The sequence below is a fragment of the Rana temporaria genome, chromosome 2 (assembly GCF_905171775.1).
Source record: "Rana temporaria chromosome 2, aRanTem1.1, whole genome shotgun sequence".
NCBI classification, from domain to species: domain Eukaryota; kingdom Metazoa; phylum Chordata; class Amphibia; order Anura; family Ranidae; genus Rana; species Rana temporaria.
In genome coordinates this window covers 470,069,949-470,086,292 of record NC_053490.1, presented here as the reverse complement: position 1 = coordinate 470,086,292, position 16,344 = coordinate 470,069,949, and the positions used below count along the sequence as shown (strand labels likewise).

The window sequence follows — 16,344 nt, the reverse complement described above, 5'->3', positions numbered from 1 at the left end:
AAAGTGCCAATGGTCCCAAAAATGTGTCAAGTATCCGAAGTGTCCACCATAAGGTCGCAGTACCGATAAAAATCGCAGATCGCCGCCATTACTAGTAAAAAAAATATTAATAAAAATGCCATAAAACTATCCCCTATTTTGTAGACGCTATAACTTTTGTGCAAACCAATCAATGCTTGTTGCGTGTTATTTTTCGTAAAAAAAAAAAAATAAATAATGTAGAAGAATACGTATCGGCCTAAACTGAGGAAATTATATATATATATATATATATATATATATATATATATATATATATATATATATATATATATATATATATATATATATATATATATATAAATTTTTTTTTGGGGGGGGGGATATTTATTATAGTAAAAAATATATATATATTTTTTTTTTGGGGGGGGGATATTTATTATAGTAAAAAATATATATATATTTTTTTCAAATTAGTTGCTCTATTTTTGTTTATAGCGCAAACAAATAAAAACCGCAGAGGTGATCAAATACCACCAAAAGAAAGCTCTATTTGTGGACGTCAATTTTGTTTGGAAAACCACGTTGCACGACCGCACAATTGTCAGTTAAAGCAACGCAGTGCCGGATTGCAAAATGGCCGGGGGTGAAGTGGTTAAGGTGAAAAAAACACATAGCTTTACAACCCCTTTAAGATATCAAAAAAAAAATGGAGTTTAGAGCCATATTACCTTTATAGGTGCTTTGTGTATTAGGGGCTATTTTTGGCTAAATCATTCAATAAATATTGGCCAACAACGGCTTCTGTATCCATCCTGTATAGTGAGAGAGACATTTTCCTCTATACAGCTCTCTTATTACTCAGTAAGGAGTTACAGATTATAAAGCTCTGATCTTGAGTCATTGCATCTGCATGTGCTCAGTCCACAGGCAGTTAAGCACAAGTACATGCCAGCTGGAAATACGCATCCCATTGTTTTAACATTATCCAATTATGGCACAATGAGAATCATTGTAGATGTGTCTGCAGTGGTATCATTTTGTGTAGGTTAAAGCAAACCTGTAGTGTATAATTAAAATACCTTTATCGTAACACTAACTAGGCTGCATCATATCATAAAAAAGTAATGTAAGTATTTTTAGAAGACTCGTGTTTTCTTTGTTCTATGTACCGCTTACTCATTCACATGGGGGGGACAGCATCTGGGAACCCCCCCTTTTGTTAAAGGGGACGTTGAGATTCTGATAAGCCCTCCACCCGCAGACCCCCAACAACCATCAGACCAGGGTTGTGGGGAAGAAGCCCTTGTCCTCATCATGGGGGAAAGGTGCTTTGCCATGCTAAGGACATTTGGCTCGTAGGGTTCAGGAGGGGAATGCCTGCCAGGCTGCATGCTTAAATAAGGGTTTGGATTTTGGAGGGAATGAGCGCCATTTTTAATAATGGTTTTCCCCTTAAAATCTATACCAGACTCAAAGGGCTCTGATTTGTGTGTGGGGGGGGGGGGGGGGCGACGTGTTTTTTTTAATTATGTGCGCCTGTGATTATATTCTGCTGTCATCTAGGAATGAGTCACTGGCTGTTGGGACGCCGGCAGGTGCCAGCGCCTTTACAGCCAGAATCTCCAAATTAAGTCTCCTTCCCATACAAAAACAAATGCAGAGCCATGAAAAACGCATCAAAAAACACCAATGTCGCACTTTAAAATTGCACTGTAAATTAGATAGAGTTGCAGCTGAACTAGTGTGAACCTAGCCTAAATAGTGGTATGGCTTTGCTAAACCATACTGCTGTCCTATACCTGGAACCCATAGTATTTATGCCCTCAACTTTATTACTGCTGCACTGTACATCGTCATGGTTCAATAAATGGCCGAAGTATGTGATAGTGGCTGTAATGGGCTGAGAGTACTAGTACATTATGAAATACTTGCCTGAAATATGAAGCGTGTTGTTATAGCCGACAGGGCTTCCATCTTCACTTGGTGGTCGTCCGTGGGCTGTGGCTGTCTGATTGGCCAAGCCGGCGTGCCGTCACTCCTGGGCATGCGCTTGGGAGTCACGGCTGCAGCACAGCTCTCTCTCAATGGACAGCACGCCTTTCATAGAGAGCGCAGTCCGCATGCGCCAGGGACAGCGACGGTACACATATAGGAGATATTTATTGTATCTACGAATAAGCCTTATATAGGCTTACCTGTACTACCACCTTTAAAGCTGAATTCTAGGAATTCGGCCACTTTGTAAAATGTGCTTGATTTTAATATAGGTAAAGGCCAACAAGGTGCATGCCACCTCATAGATTTTTTTTTTTCATTTACAGTTCACATTTTATTGTGCATTGGGAGAATAGTTATTGCTTTACTTCGGGAACTCCAATATGGGAACTTCCTGCAGCTGCAGAGTCGCATGCAGCAGCTGTGCCCACCCCAGCCCTCCTACTACCCATACGCTGAACCCATTCACAAAATGCAAAGCCTTCTGTGAATGAACAGCAGAGGGGTGAGGTGGGCACAGATACTGTGTATGAGAAGACTGGGTCTCTCCTGTCAGGGTTTTGGGATTGTAGTGATGGCGGTAGTCCTGGTGCTCTGAAAACTGTTGGTTGTAAATAACAGAGATAAGGCCATCTAGTGGCATGCACTTCATTGGACTTAAAGTAAAACTAAACACACACTGTTTAATTTACATTGTCCCTTCTACTTCTGTACATTGATGATTGTAATTATTTTATTTATTTATTTATTTATTTATTTATTTATTTAGTATTTTGTGCGTGTACTCGAGAGAGGAGCCGGACTGCAGGAGTTGGGAGTAGGCAGGCCTCCCCCAGAGGCAATCTGCCACCTTTCTCCATGCCCCGGGTGGCAATGGTGGGTGTGTGAGGGGGTCCTCCCACACAGCCCGCCCTACCTGCTCCGCTTTGAAGCCCAACGGGGCAGAGGGACTCCCTATAAGGGAGTGAGAGGATCTAGCCCGCTCAACCAGCCCCGTTAGTCCTTCGCCTCTCTTTAGAGATCGCGTGGTCAAAGTGCGTGCATGTTAACCCAATTTCGAGTGCGTGTAAGTGTGGTGTTTTTTGTGGGAGGGGGTGGGCATACTAAGCGCAGGCTTACCTCGCATAGCACACCCACCGGGAGCCGGGCTGAGACCACCAAACTCAATTCACATGTAGCCGAGACCGGGATCCGAACCCCTAGCTGCAGAGGTGAATGGCTTGTCAGCGCAGTGCCAATCGCGTTGAACCACCGCAGCTCCCGATTGTAATTATTTTAATAATAAAAAAAAAAAATTGAAGTGCCTTTTTCCTAATCGATATACAGCTGTCACATGACTCAGATCTTTTCCAGCCTGTCTGCAGGGAAACCTAAGCAGGAGGAGCTTCTAGTCCTCTGTTGCTGATCACATGTTCACAAAAAAAAAAAAACCGGCCTTTGGAATACAAAGTAAAAATAAATAATTAATATCCATAAACTGTTTTTAGATCAGCATAAAAAATATATATTTGAGATGACATCTTTATTATTTTGTGGAAATAACATGGTGTGGGCGGATTTCTGCCAGTCACGGGCTGTGTCACGCCTCTCCAGCCTTTGTCTTGGGGCCAATCCACACCACATACAGTCCAGTGCGTTTTTTTTTCTACATCAAAAACGCATGGAAAATATGTTATATGGTTTCCGGTGGCTTAGGTCACACCAGTGTGGTCATTTCCAGGGCTTTTCAGAAAAGTAGAACATCCTGCATTTTTCCTGCACTGGACTGTACTGGAAAAGTGGTAAAATGCATAAAAAACACAACGGACCCCAGTACAGTGAAAAATAAAACAGGGAAAAAATGCATTCGGAAATCTGGAGTGCGTTTTTTATGGCGTGAACCAGCCCATAGAATAAGAGGGAGGTGAAGCCTCTATTAATCTACATGTAATATCCTTCCCCCATTGTGTGTAGCTGGTTAGTGGGCTGTCATTTACTGCAGTGTATACACCCACATGTGTGACTCTAGTCACATGGGCTGCTCAGATGTGATGGAGAGGAAATACTCACTGAAAACTGAGCATGTGCAGAGTTGTCACAACCGTTGCAAAATCCCTAGCTGAAGCAGTTTTTTTTTTTTTTACACAATACAGACAAAGAATCTCCTAGTGGGTGACTATGAACAGCATGTATAATAAACCTATTATTGATGTGTTTTTTTTATGATGTGGGTTTAGTGACACTTTAATTGGTAGTAAACCAGTACATTTTACAAAGTGGCTGAACTCCTGGTGTTCAGCATTAAGGATAGCTGCATATTCTAGGGATTTTATAGATGTGTTTTGTTGCGGCATGACATACAAGCTCCCTTTTTGTTATTTCAGCCTTTTTCTTTTTGAACAAATACTGTTCAGCGAACGTCTTGAAGCTGTCATGAGCTGTCAGCATGCAGTGATTGACAAGCCCACACACACATTTAGCTGCTCATCACATTCCCAAGATGGCAGCACCTACATCAGCAGAAAATGAGGACTCAAGTTCAGAGAGAAGGCTGCATATTGTTCTTGTGAAGTGTAAAGATTGCTAAGTACCGTTTTTGTCTCATCGGAGGAGTAACAGGCTTTAAAGAGTAACTCCACTTTTGCTGAGAAAAAAAAAACATTCCCCTCTGGGGGATCTATGTACATTACAATGATTTTAACAAGATTTGCAGATTTCTACCTTTTTGTTCTTCTGAAGAAATCCATGTGTTTTTGTCTGTGTCCATGTGGAGAGTGAATCTAATGGGAGTGGTTTTATAATTATCGATTAGCTGCTGCACTTGCAGGTCTCTAATGAGGAAAATTGCAGGATCTGCTTCCCTCTAGCCCAGGTTCACATTGATGCAGTGGGGGACACTGCATGTAATTCACACAGGAATCGCAGCACATTCTTGTGCGAATTTACATGCAATGTCTCTGGAGTGTGATTTGAGCCATGGCTTTGTATGGCTCATATCGCACCACATTCTGATCACACGTGTAAATTTTCCTTCTCAAAGTGTATTCAGAGGAGAGTCAACACTCACCGGAACATATGGCTGCCATTACAACAGCATGTGCACCTGTGACTTTAAGTAAAAAATCCACAGCGTGTGTATGTACTTCTCCCAGTGTCTGGATCAAAAGGCACCTCTTGATGGAATGCAGCTGGGATAAAGAAAGCTCACCAGGAGCCAAAAATAATCTCCAATAATGTAGACTTTAAGGAAAGTATGGTATAACATATATACATATGTAAAAACGGAAAAATCTCTTGCATAGAAAACCGCTGCTGACCCGGGATCATTCAGTGGTGTCACGTCGGCACCAGAAACTCCACCCAAAGCGTTTCGTCCAATAGGACGTTATCAAGGGATCCTCCAGTATTGATGTCCACCATCTTTTTGTAGCCTCACAAAAACTCGCCCTCTATAGGTGTGTGTGTATAATAAATATATAATCTGGAAGTGGTAATTCTGCCATTTTGTTGAAGATCTTATTTGAGTATGGAAACAGGAAGTTCTAATACAGCCATGATCTAATGAGACAACATTATTGTGTCCCCCGATTTGTAAATGCAACTGCATCTGCAAAGCCACATTAATCAAATCTTAAATAAGTATAAGCTTCATACATAATATTATTATAGATTGGCTACTTACAATTATACAGACATCATAAAAGAATAATTCTAATGAACAAGAATTAGAAATTACTTTAAAAGCCTAATAAATGTAAAATTAACGGTAGACTAAAAAAGCAAAGCTAAAAGAGGCTTCTACCCAAAAAATTCATCTTGGATGCATCCAAACATGATAGGACCTCAAACATATAACCTAACTTGATATATAGGGCCAGATTCTCAGTCAGCGGCGTATCTTTGCCCAGGCGTAACGTATCCGATTTACGTTACGCCTCCGCAACTTAGACGGGCAAGTGCTGTATTCTCAAAGCACTTGCTCCGTAAGTTGCGGCGGCGTAGCGTAAATCGGCCAGCGTAAGCCCGCCCAATTCAAATTTGGATCAGGAGGGCGTGTTTTATGCTAAACTACTGTGACCCGACGTGATTGACGTTTTTGCGGAACTGCGCATGTCCGTGGAATTTCCCAGTGTGCATTGCTCCAAAGTACGCCACAAGGACGTCATTGGTTTCGACGTGAACGTAAATGACGTCCAGCCCCATTCACGGACGACTTACGCAAACGACGTAACGTTTTCAAATTTCGACGCGGGAACGACGGCCATACTTAACATTGGTACGCCACACTTATGCCTCATATAGCAGGGGCAACTATACGCCGGGAAAAGCCTAACGTAAATGTCGTAACTTTACTGCGTCGGCCGCGCGTACGTTCGGGAATTCGCGTATCTAGCTCATTTGCATACTCGACGTGGAATTCGCCGGAAGCGCCACCTAGCGGTCAACAAAAAAATGCAGTTAAGATCCGACGGCGTAAGAGACTTACGCCTGTCGGATCTAATAGATATCTATGCGTAACTGATTCTAAGAATCAGGCGCATAGATACGACGGGTCGGATTAGGACTTACGGCGGCGTACATGGCGCTGCGCCGTCGTAAGTCCTTTCAGAATCTGGCCCATAGTGTCCTTCGCGCTATTGTGAGTAATAGGTGAATGTAACACAAACAAAATAGTGAAAATGCAGCAAAAACTAGCAGTGTTTACAATACACAAAAGTGAAAATAATATAAAAAGAGTTCTCGCGCATAATATATACACGCATCAATAATACTACCATAAAGTGAGTCAAAAATAGTGATAAATCAATGAAAATGAATAATAGTGATAATGTTCATAAGTGATAAATGCAGATGCACTGCCAAAGAGGAGAAAAGAGAAGTAAATAGTTGTCCACAGATCTTAAACATGAAGCGATCCTAATAAAAAGGTAGCTTGATCACAAGTGTATCTGGTCTCTCAGAACTCTCACCTCATCAATAGATATATCCAGCATTGAGGATTTCCATAGAGCAATTCACTTCCATAAAAAAACGATATCCACACTTCTACTGGTGTCTCTCAAACTGTCTGCAGACTCATAAATGGTATGGCAGCCTACTCCAAAAGCCTCCTTGATCAATCCCTATCATGGCTCCAATAAGGGGGAGAAAGAGCAAACAGAGAGGACCTCCAATGGTGTAGTATTTGTGGTAAGGGGGAACGTTTATTAAAGTGTAAATGCTCTTACATTAAAGAGATAAAACAAGTGCAGTATTAAAAATGAACAGCAGCGTCCTCAGCGCCTTCTTGCGTCACTCCAGGTGTACGTCTGCCCACGGCCATCCCTACACGTTCCGACACTGTCACGTGTCTTCATCTGTGTCAGATGAAGACACGTGACAGTGTCGTAACGCGTAGGGATTGGCCGTGGGCAGACGTACACCTGGAGTGACGTAAGAAGGCGCTGAGGATGCCGCGGTTCTCATGGGGCTCCCCCGAAGGAAGACCCCCATGAGAACAGGCGAACTAAGCCAGAAGGCCATGTCCACCCACTCCCAAGACGTTCAGGGATGGCCCGAGGACTGGCACGCTACTGATCACACTGTGACAAAACGTGACACCAAACAAAAAAATACATAAAAGTGACAAACACGGGGGTAAATAATAAAAAGTGGGGGAGAAGAAAGAATGAGGGAGAGTGAAAGTGACCATCGTGCAATACGATGGCCGGCCCTCCGGCCAGGAATCAAATATTTCTCTGGTCCCAGCCAAAAGACTCGGCCCTAGAGGCAGGTGCTAAAAAAGTGTGTTATGGTTATGTGACCATGGTGCCAAAAAGCAAAAGTGTTGAGAGGAACACAAGTGCAATTATGGCAGCCTTTTCGGTTCCCATCCGACCCCCTGACCAGATCAGTGCGGCACTCCTCTCCTACCAGATCGAGCCGCCAGCTAACCTCCAGCAGCCTCCACCGGTACTAACCCTTCCAGGCCCCCTACAATCCAGCGGATTTGCATGGCTCAACCCAGGCCAGGCTCGTCTTCCCGGACCAGGTTCACCAGCTCCTCCACCGGACGCTGATAGGAGCATCACCAACACCAGCCAGAAGGCCGGAAAAACCCTCAGCCCTGCGATTCGACCGCATGTTTCTCCGTCCCGATCAGAAGGCTTTCACCTCTACGCCAACAGGTTTTGCCACCACCCTCCCTTTCCACCTCGCCGTGTCCTAGGGACGGTTAGCGTAGCGCCACCTCCTGGCAACTGATAAGAACAGATACTACACTTGATCTTAGCCAAAAGGCAGAGAAGCCGCCCAGGGACCGCTTAGGCGACTCGTCATACTGTGGGCGATCACCTGGGACACGTGACAGGTCCCAGGCAATCGACTGTCTACTCAGGGAGTGCAGCGCCGCTCGCACATGCGCAGTGAGTGCCCGACCGCAAAGCCGAAAGTTATCACGGCTTGGTGCCCACAGTTAGAATGGAGGTGCTGGCGAAAAGGGGGGGGTGAAAAACCGGGAGGCCGCGTCGCTCGACAGTGGAACAGGTAAGTGTATGTTTATTAAAAGCCAGCAGCTACACTTTTTGTTACTGCTGACTTTTAATAAACATAAAGGCTGGAACTCCCCTTTAAGAATCAAAATTGCGATCTTTTTCCCTTCCCCATCTTCAAAACGGTAGGTCACGATTCTTTCTAACAAGTGCAGAGAGTTCTCCCAACTGGATAAAAAAGTAACAAAAAAATCCAGTCAGCCTGCCAAGTTTTATCACAACACTGCTAATAAGTAGAAACAAGTTTCATTCTTTCATCAAAGGAAAGAAGTTTTAATGATTTAAAGACTAATAGCTAGATTCAGATAGTCTTAGGCTGGCGTATCAGTAGCTACGCCAGCCTAAGTCAGAATCTGCGCCAACGCAAATTTAAGCATATTCTGGTAACCAGATACGCTTAAATTAGGCTCAGATACGAGCGGCGTAAGTGTCTTACACCGTCGTATCCTAAAGTGTACTTTTTAGGCTGACCGCTAGGTGGCGCTTCCATTGCGGTCGGCCCAGAATATGTAAATGAGTAGATACGCCGATTCACGAACGTACGCTTGCCCGACGCAGTAAAGATACGCCGTTTACGTAACGCACTTTCAGGCCTAAAGTTATTCCATCAAATAGCTGGAATAGTAATGTTAAGTATGGCTGTCGTTCCCGCGTCGAAATTTGAAAATTTTGCGTAAGTCGTCCGTGAATAGGGATTTACGTCCACGTCGAAATCAATAGGACCGTGCGGCGTACTTTGCCGCAATGCACACTGAGATATGTACACGGACGGCGCATGCGCCCTTCGTAAAATACGTCAATCACGTCAGGTCACCCCCTATTGACATAAAACACGCCCCCTCAGCCGAATTTGAATTACCCGCGCTTACGCCCGCCCGATTTACGCTACGCCGCCGTAACTTAGCAGGCAAGTACTTTGTGAATCATGTACTTGCCACGCTAACTTACAGCGGCGTAGTGTAAATGACATATGCTACGCCGCCGCAACTATGCGCCCGCCATCCTGAATCCAGCTATAAACCTTTTCTGACATTTGTTGCTTACAAGTAAAAATCATTATTTTCTGCTTGAAAATTTCTTTTTTTTAGCAGAGACCCTAGAAAATAAAATGGTGGTTGTTGCAATATTTTATGTCTCACCGTGTTTGCTCGGCAATCTTTAAAAAAAAAATTTTTGGGGGAAGGGAAAGACACTATAATAAATAAAATTAAAATTAAACCGTAAAGTTAGCCCAATTTTTGTTGTATAATGTGAAAGAAGATGTTGCACCACGAGAATTGTGATCTTTATTCTAAGCAAAAATATTGTGATTCTCATTTTAGCCAGAATCGTGCAGCTCTACCATCTGCTGATAGTACAAAGCCCTAGGAGGCACTCTGCACATGCTTGGTTTTGTGTATTGCTAGAAAGGTGTGTTTGTTTGTTTTGTTTTTTGTTTGTTTTTTTGGGAGGGTGCATGTGATCAACACAGGGCCAATAAGCACTGTCCAGGCAGAGGGTCAGGGGTCCTGCAGCCTTATAGGACAGTCAGAGCAGAATAAAACTCCTCCTACAAGCTTTAACCAGTGCTCGGCCAGGAACTGATAGAAGTCACAAGACTGCTATATATACTGTGGGAGACCAGATCTAGTGAATGCAGGGCCCTGGTTTAGTAAAACTTTGGGTTTAATGCTCTATTGCAGTAAATGATTAATCTGTTGGTGGTTAAGGAAGAATGTTGCGAAAACTTTCCTTAAAACATTAAAGTCATGAAGCTGTAGAGCTGTCTGGGCTCAGTGTAATAAAAGCCACTTACAGTTATCAGTGCATAAAAGTTTCGAGGATTTAGCTGTGTTAATGTCATCCCTGGCTTCTCAATGCCTTGTTTATGCTGCAGCCATGACAGTGTGTTAGGGATGCCGAATCCTCCTGGGACCAGCGACATGCCAGAAATGTTCCTCCAGCTTCCTATCCGCTTCTCACAAGTAACCTCTCCCCACCGCCTGTGACGAGATACAGACATTGCTTGATCGTGTCCTCCCGTGGGACAAGATCTGGGATATAAACGTACTTGTTTCAACGTTTAAATGTCCTCGTTTCCCAGCAGTACATCTAATTGGTGTGAAGGGAAACAACAATTACGTTTAAACAAGGAAAAGGCAAACTTACAGCGATTTTTTAAACTATGACAGGCGTCACATCACAAAGTATGTTTATGTGTATGGATGTCTTCTACAGATGGATGTTGCACATCTATAGGTTCCCCACAGTACACAGAACATGGAAATGCAATTATTTTAGTAAATATAAACTGCTAAATACCTTTTCTCATCAGCAGTATATACTGTAGCAGTCTTGTGACTTCACTCAGTGTCTGGTTAAAGCTTGTAAGAGGAGTTTTCATTCTCCCCTGATTGTCCTATGAGGCTGCAGGATCCACTACCCTCTGTCTGGACAGAGCTGATTGGCCCTGTGCTGATCACATGAACGTGCCCTAGAAAAAACTCTGAGCATATACAGCTTGCCCCCAAGGCTTTGTTCTATCGGCTAAAAGATTGGGCACTGTGGAAGAAGGGGAGGATCAGAGAAGACAGAATCCAACAGCATTTTTACACAATGCAGAGGATTAACCCCTTAGGTTAAGTATAACAAGGATGCTTTACTGCATATACAGACCGATTTTACCGTTGTGGGTTAAGTAACACTTTAACCGCTTCCGACCAGCCGTCGCCGTTATACTGCGGCAGGATGGCTTCACTGGGTGAGCCGTCGTAGCTGTACGGCTCTTGAAGACGCTTTAGCAGGTGCGCGCAGCGTGTCCCTGGAGCTGATGCGGGTGCCCGATGACAGAGCGAGAAGCGGGATCTTTGTGTGTAAACTCAAATCCCGGTTCTGTCAGGGGAGAGGAGACAGAGGGGTAGATTCAGGTAAAATTACTTATTTTTGTGTGGGCGTAGCGTATATCGGATACGCTACGCCGCCGTAACTTAGTGAGGCAGGTTCTGTATTCACCAAGAACCTGCGCCCTAAGTTATGGCGGCATAGCGTAAATCTGCCGGCGTAAGCGCGCCTAATTCAAATTGTGAAGAGGTGGGCGTGTTTTATGCAAATAAAACATGACCCCACGTAAATGACGTTTTTGACTAACGGCGCATGCGCCGTCCGTGAAAGTAACCCAGTGCGCATGCTCCAAATTAACCCGCAAAAAGCCAATGCTTTCGACGTGAACGTAAATTACGCACAGCCCCATTCACGGACGACTTGCGCAAACGACGTAAAATTTTCAAAATTTGACGCAGGAACGACGTCCATACTTAACATAGGCTACGCCTCATATAGCAGGGGTAACTTTACGCCAGAAAAAGCCTAAAGTAAACGGCGTAAAAAAAATGCGCCGGGTGGACGTACGTTTCTGAATCGGCGTATCCACCTAATTTTCATATTCCTCGCGTAAATATGCAGAAACGCCACCTAGCGGTCAGCGTAAAATTGCAACTAAGATACGATGGCGTAAGAGACTTGCGCCGGTCGGATCTTGGTCAAATCTATGAGTAACTGATTCTAAGAATCAGGCGCATAGATACGACGCCGCACACTCAGAGATACGACGGCGTATCTCATACCTGAATCTGGCCCAGAGTGTGTGTTCCTACTAAGTAGGAACAACGATCTGTCTCCTCTAGCCAGCCACATTCCCCCCACAGTTAGAAACACTCATAGGGAACACGGTTAACCCCTTGATCAACCCTAGTGTTAAACCCTTCCCTGCCACTGACATTTATACAGTAATCAGTGGCTATTTTTAGCTCTGATAGCTTATAAATGTCACTGGTCCCAAAAAGTGTCCGAAGTGTCCGTCGCAATGTTGCAGTCCTGATAAAAATCACAGATCACCGCTATTACTTGTAAAAAATAAAATAATAAAAATGCCATTAATCTATCCCCTATTTTGTAGACGCTATAACTTTTGCACAAACCAATCAATATACACTTATCGCAATTTTTTTTTTTTTTGACAAAAATATGTAGAATACATATCGGCCTATCTGATGAAGAAATTAGTTTCTTTGGGATATTTATTATAGAAAAAGGTACAAAATATTTTTTTTTTTTTTTTTTTTTTTGGTTTTTGTTTTTTCAAAATTGTCACACTTTTTTTTTTTGTTTATAATGTGAAAAAATAAATAAAAAAAACGTAGAGGTGATCAAGTACCACCAAAAGAAATCTCTATTTGTGGGGGGAACTAAATTTTGTTTTTGTCTACAACATTACACAAGCGTGTAATTGTCAGTTGAAGCGACGCAGTGCCGTATCGCCCAAAAAAAATGGCCTTTTTTCTGAGGCTGAAGTGGTTAATGTTGCCCTAATTCAGAAACCCCTGAGCTATGTACGCTTATTTTATGTGAAAATTATTTTTCAAACAATCCTTTAGGGTTTTACAAGATACATTGCAGTCAGAATGAAAGTCAAGTTTTAGATTTTCAGGGAAAGTGGCCTACCTGCTGAGCAGTTCCGGTTTTTAATTGGGTCTCGGCTGTCCTTCAGTCCACCATATTCATTCGTGTCTGTAATCTGGTGATTCTGGAACACATCTGCTGGTGATGGTGGAGTACTCGCCTTGCTGACTCTCATTTGGAGAAAGCCTGATGTAAAAATACCTCTAGGAAGCTTCTTAGGCCCCATGCACACGAGACGCTGGTAAACTCGAGTTCAGATGCATTTGGGCATTTTTTTCAACTGCCCCTGAACACATTTAATGTTATCCTATGTGTCCATTCACGTTTTTTTGTGTTTTTAAAGCAGTTGGGTTTAGGTTCGTTTTTTCAGAAGCAAAATTTTGCGTTCAGACGCAAAAGTTTTTGTGTTTCAGACGCAAATCGCGGCTAAACGCGGCAATACGCGGTACTGGCATTTTGCCGCGATTTCGTTTATAGGCGTTTTTAAAGGTGACCTATTTTTTTACATTACAAATCTCAAAAATTATGGCAAATGATGAAAAAACATAAAAAAAATGTAATTGCTTGTAATTGTGGCAGGTGACGGGGCCAGTGGACAATCCACAACTGGTGGCAGGTGACATGGCTATGTGACGTGGCAAGTGGACAATCCGCAACTTGTGGCAAGTGGACAATTCACAACTTGTGGCAGGTGACGTGGCCAGTGGACAATCAACAACTTGTGGCAGCTGACGTGGCCAGGTGATGTGGCAAGTGGACAATCCACAACTTGTGGCCAGTGGACAATCCACAACTTGTGGCCAGGTGATTTGGCAAGTGGATAATCCACTTGTGGCAGGTGACGTGGCCAGTGGACAATCCACAACTTGTGCCAGGTAACGTGGCCAATCCACAACTTGTGCCAGGTGATGTGGCCAGGTGACATGGCAGGTGACATGGCAAGTGGACAATCCACAACTTGTGGCAGGTGACGTGGCCAGTGGACAATCCACAACTTGTGGCAGGTGACGTGGCAAGTGGACAATCCACAACTTGTGGCAGGTGTCGTGGTCAGGTGACGTGGCAAGTGGACAATCCACAACTTGAGGCAGGTGACGTGGCAAGTGGACAATCCACAACTTGTGGCAAGTGGACAATCCACAACTTGTGGCAGGTGTCGTGGTCAGGTGACGTGGCCAGTGAACAATCCACAACTTGTGGCAGGTGATGTGGCCAGGTGACGTGGCAGGTGATGTGGCCAGGTGACGTGGCCAGGTCACATGGCAAGTGGACAATCCACAACTTGTGGCAGGTGATGTGGCCAGGTGACATGGCAAGTGGACAATTCACAACTTGAGGCCAGGTGACATGGCCAGTGGACAGTCCACAACTTGTGGCAGGTGACGTGGCGGATGACGTGGCAAGTGGACAATTCACAACTTGAGGCAGGTGACGTGGCAAGTGACACGCTAAATACACGTACACTGCTGCTCTCTCAGCTACTACTCACTCTGGTCTCACAAAATGGCTGAAATGGTTAAATAATACTGTTTTTTTGAGCTTAGGGAGGGTCTTATGATGTTTCTTAACCAAACGCTTATAAACGCAAATGCGGTAAAACGCCGCGAAATTCGCGGCAAAAACGGGCGTTTTAAACGCCGGCTTTTGTGTTTGAAAACGTGTGTTTAGATGAGTTTGCATCTGCGTCTCGTGTGCATGGGGCCTTACAGCCATCAATATGGCCCAATGTGGCCTTGGAGGTTTGGATGTGATTGCCGATGCAGGAAGGTGCACAGCTTTAGGAATTGCACTCCTACTGCTCACTCTTACCTTCTGACCCACATGGAGCTGGTGGTGCTTATTCTGCTGTAGGGATGAGCACATGGTTCAGTCCAAACACAGGCTCAGACCAAACTTTTCTTGTTCGGGCTTTTGTCCAATCAGAAGCTGAACATTATATATAGTAGTGGGTTTTTCTACTGCTATTATAACCAACAGCTTCCTTCCTCCACTGTAATAAGGAAGTGGGTGTGACGGCACCTTTCCAACCAGTGACATCTTCTGGCTCCATACGTTCACTGGCCATTAATGCCCAGCCTTGTAAACAAAGCAATGGTTAAAGAAAGACACGGGGTTCCCATTTATAATCTATACCTGGCCCTTCAGGCCTGGTACAAATTTTGAGGACCCCATAAAAAAAGGGGGGTTCCCCCATAGCTTGCTATGGGGACACCCGAGCTGAGTCACAGTTCCTTGTGTCCTGTGTACACTGTGTCTGACCTGGCCCCGCCCTCCTCTCTCCACCAATTGGCTTAGCTGATTTTGACAGCAGCGGGAGCCAATCGGGAGGGAGAATCTCGGATGGCTGAGACACGTGTGGACATTGCTGGACAGAGGGGGACCTCGGGTAAGTATTTGGGGGGGGGGGGGCTGCTGCACACAGAAGGCTTTTTACCTTAATGCTTAGAATGCATCAAGATAAAGCTTCTGACTTTACAACCACTTTAATTTGCTTTTAATAGTCAAAGCAAACACCCCCATCCATCCATCCATCCATCCATGTCTCTGATTTATTTTGTTGAGAAATGATTGTTGTAGCATTTACTTCCTGGGATCCATCTGCCCTTGGCTCAAGCATGCATGCAGGAAAGTGTACTTAGCTGAGACAACCCCTCCTCCTCTCCTCCCCTCCTGAAGACTCCTGGGATGTATGACATCTTTTGCCTAGGCAAGAAACCGGGAAGTAACTAAAGACATTGTTTACGACAAGTAAATATGATATTGTTTCCCATGTTTGTAATGCTAGCAGGATGATGATTAAAAATAATCAATGTTGATTGGTAGAGTGAAGTTCCAGTTTAACAGCTGGCCAGGATGCCTGCCACCTTTATCATTACCGCTGTGCATTTCCGAGGCAACATGCTATTGATGACCCACATGCTAATCACTTTGTATGGATTTATTCTTATACCATATTTTCTTATAGTGGATGTACAAATCTCACACAATCTCTCTGTTTTTTTATTTTATCTTCCAGGCCCAGACACAGGATATAGTTCCAACCATTGGATTCAGCATAGAGAAATTCAAGACATCCAGGTACTATTGTCAGTGATCATTTGAATGGTGGTGAAGCCAAAAACTGGAAATGCAAATCTATGTAATAATTGTCCAGTGATGTCCCACTGGTCTTTTTTCATATATCTAATTGTTTTTGTGTGAAGCTGACAAGAATTCTTCCAGTGCAGAAAAACGCTGGTTACAGCACTATATGTGAACTGGTCCTCAACTGTTCCCCTGATGTGAACTTTAAAGAGGTTGTAAAGGTAAACGTTTTTTTCATCTTAAGGCATTCTATGCAATAAGGTGAAAAAACATCTGCAGATTAGCGCCCCCCCCCCCCCCCCCGAGCCCCCATTTTACTTACCTGACCCCTTGAAAG

General features: G+C 43.9%; 1 protein-coding gene and 1 pseudogene across 2 annotated transcripts in view; one reads left to right on the top strand and one right to left on the bottom strand.

Moving 5' to 3' along the window:
• Window positions 1–16,344, top strand: part of ARL6 (ADP ribosylation factor like GTPase 6) — a 113,971-nt gene that overhangs the window by 14,678 nt on the left and 82,949 nt on the right. For both annotated transcript variants that reach the window (XM_040338719.1, XM_040338720.1), the window contains exon 3: window positions 15,940–16,001. In XM_040338719.1, the coding sequence (XP_040194653.1) occupies window positions 15,940–16,001 (62 nt within the window). The remainder of the gene's footprint in view (window positions 1–15,939; window positions 16,002–16,344) is intronic.
• On the bottom strand, window positions 8,165–8,247 carry LOC120930012 (annotated as a pseudogene).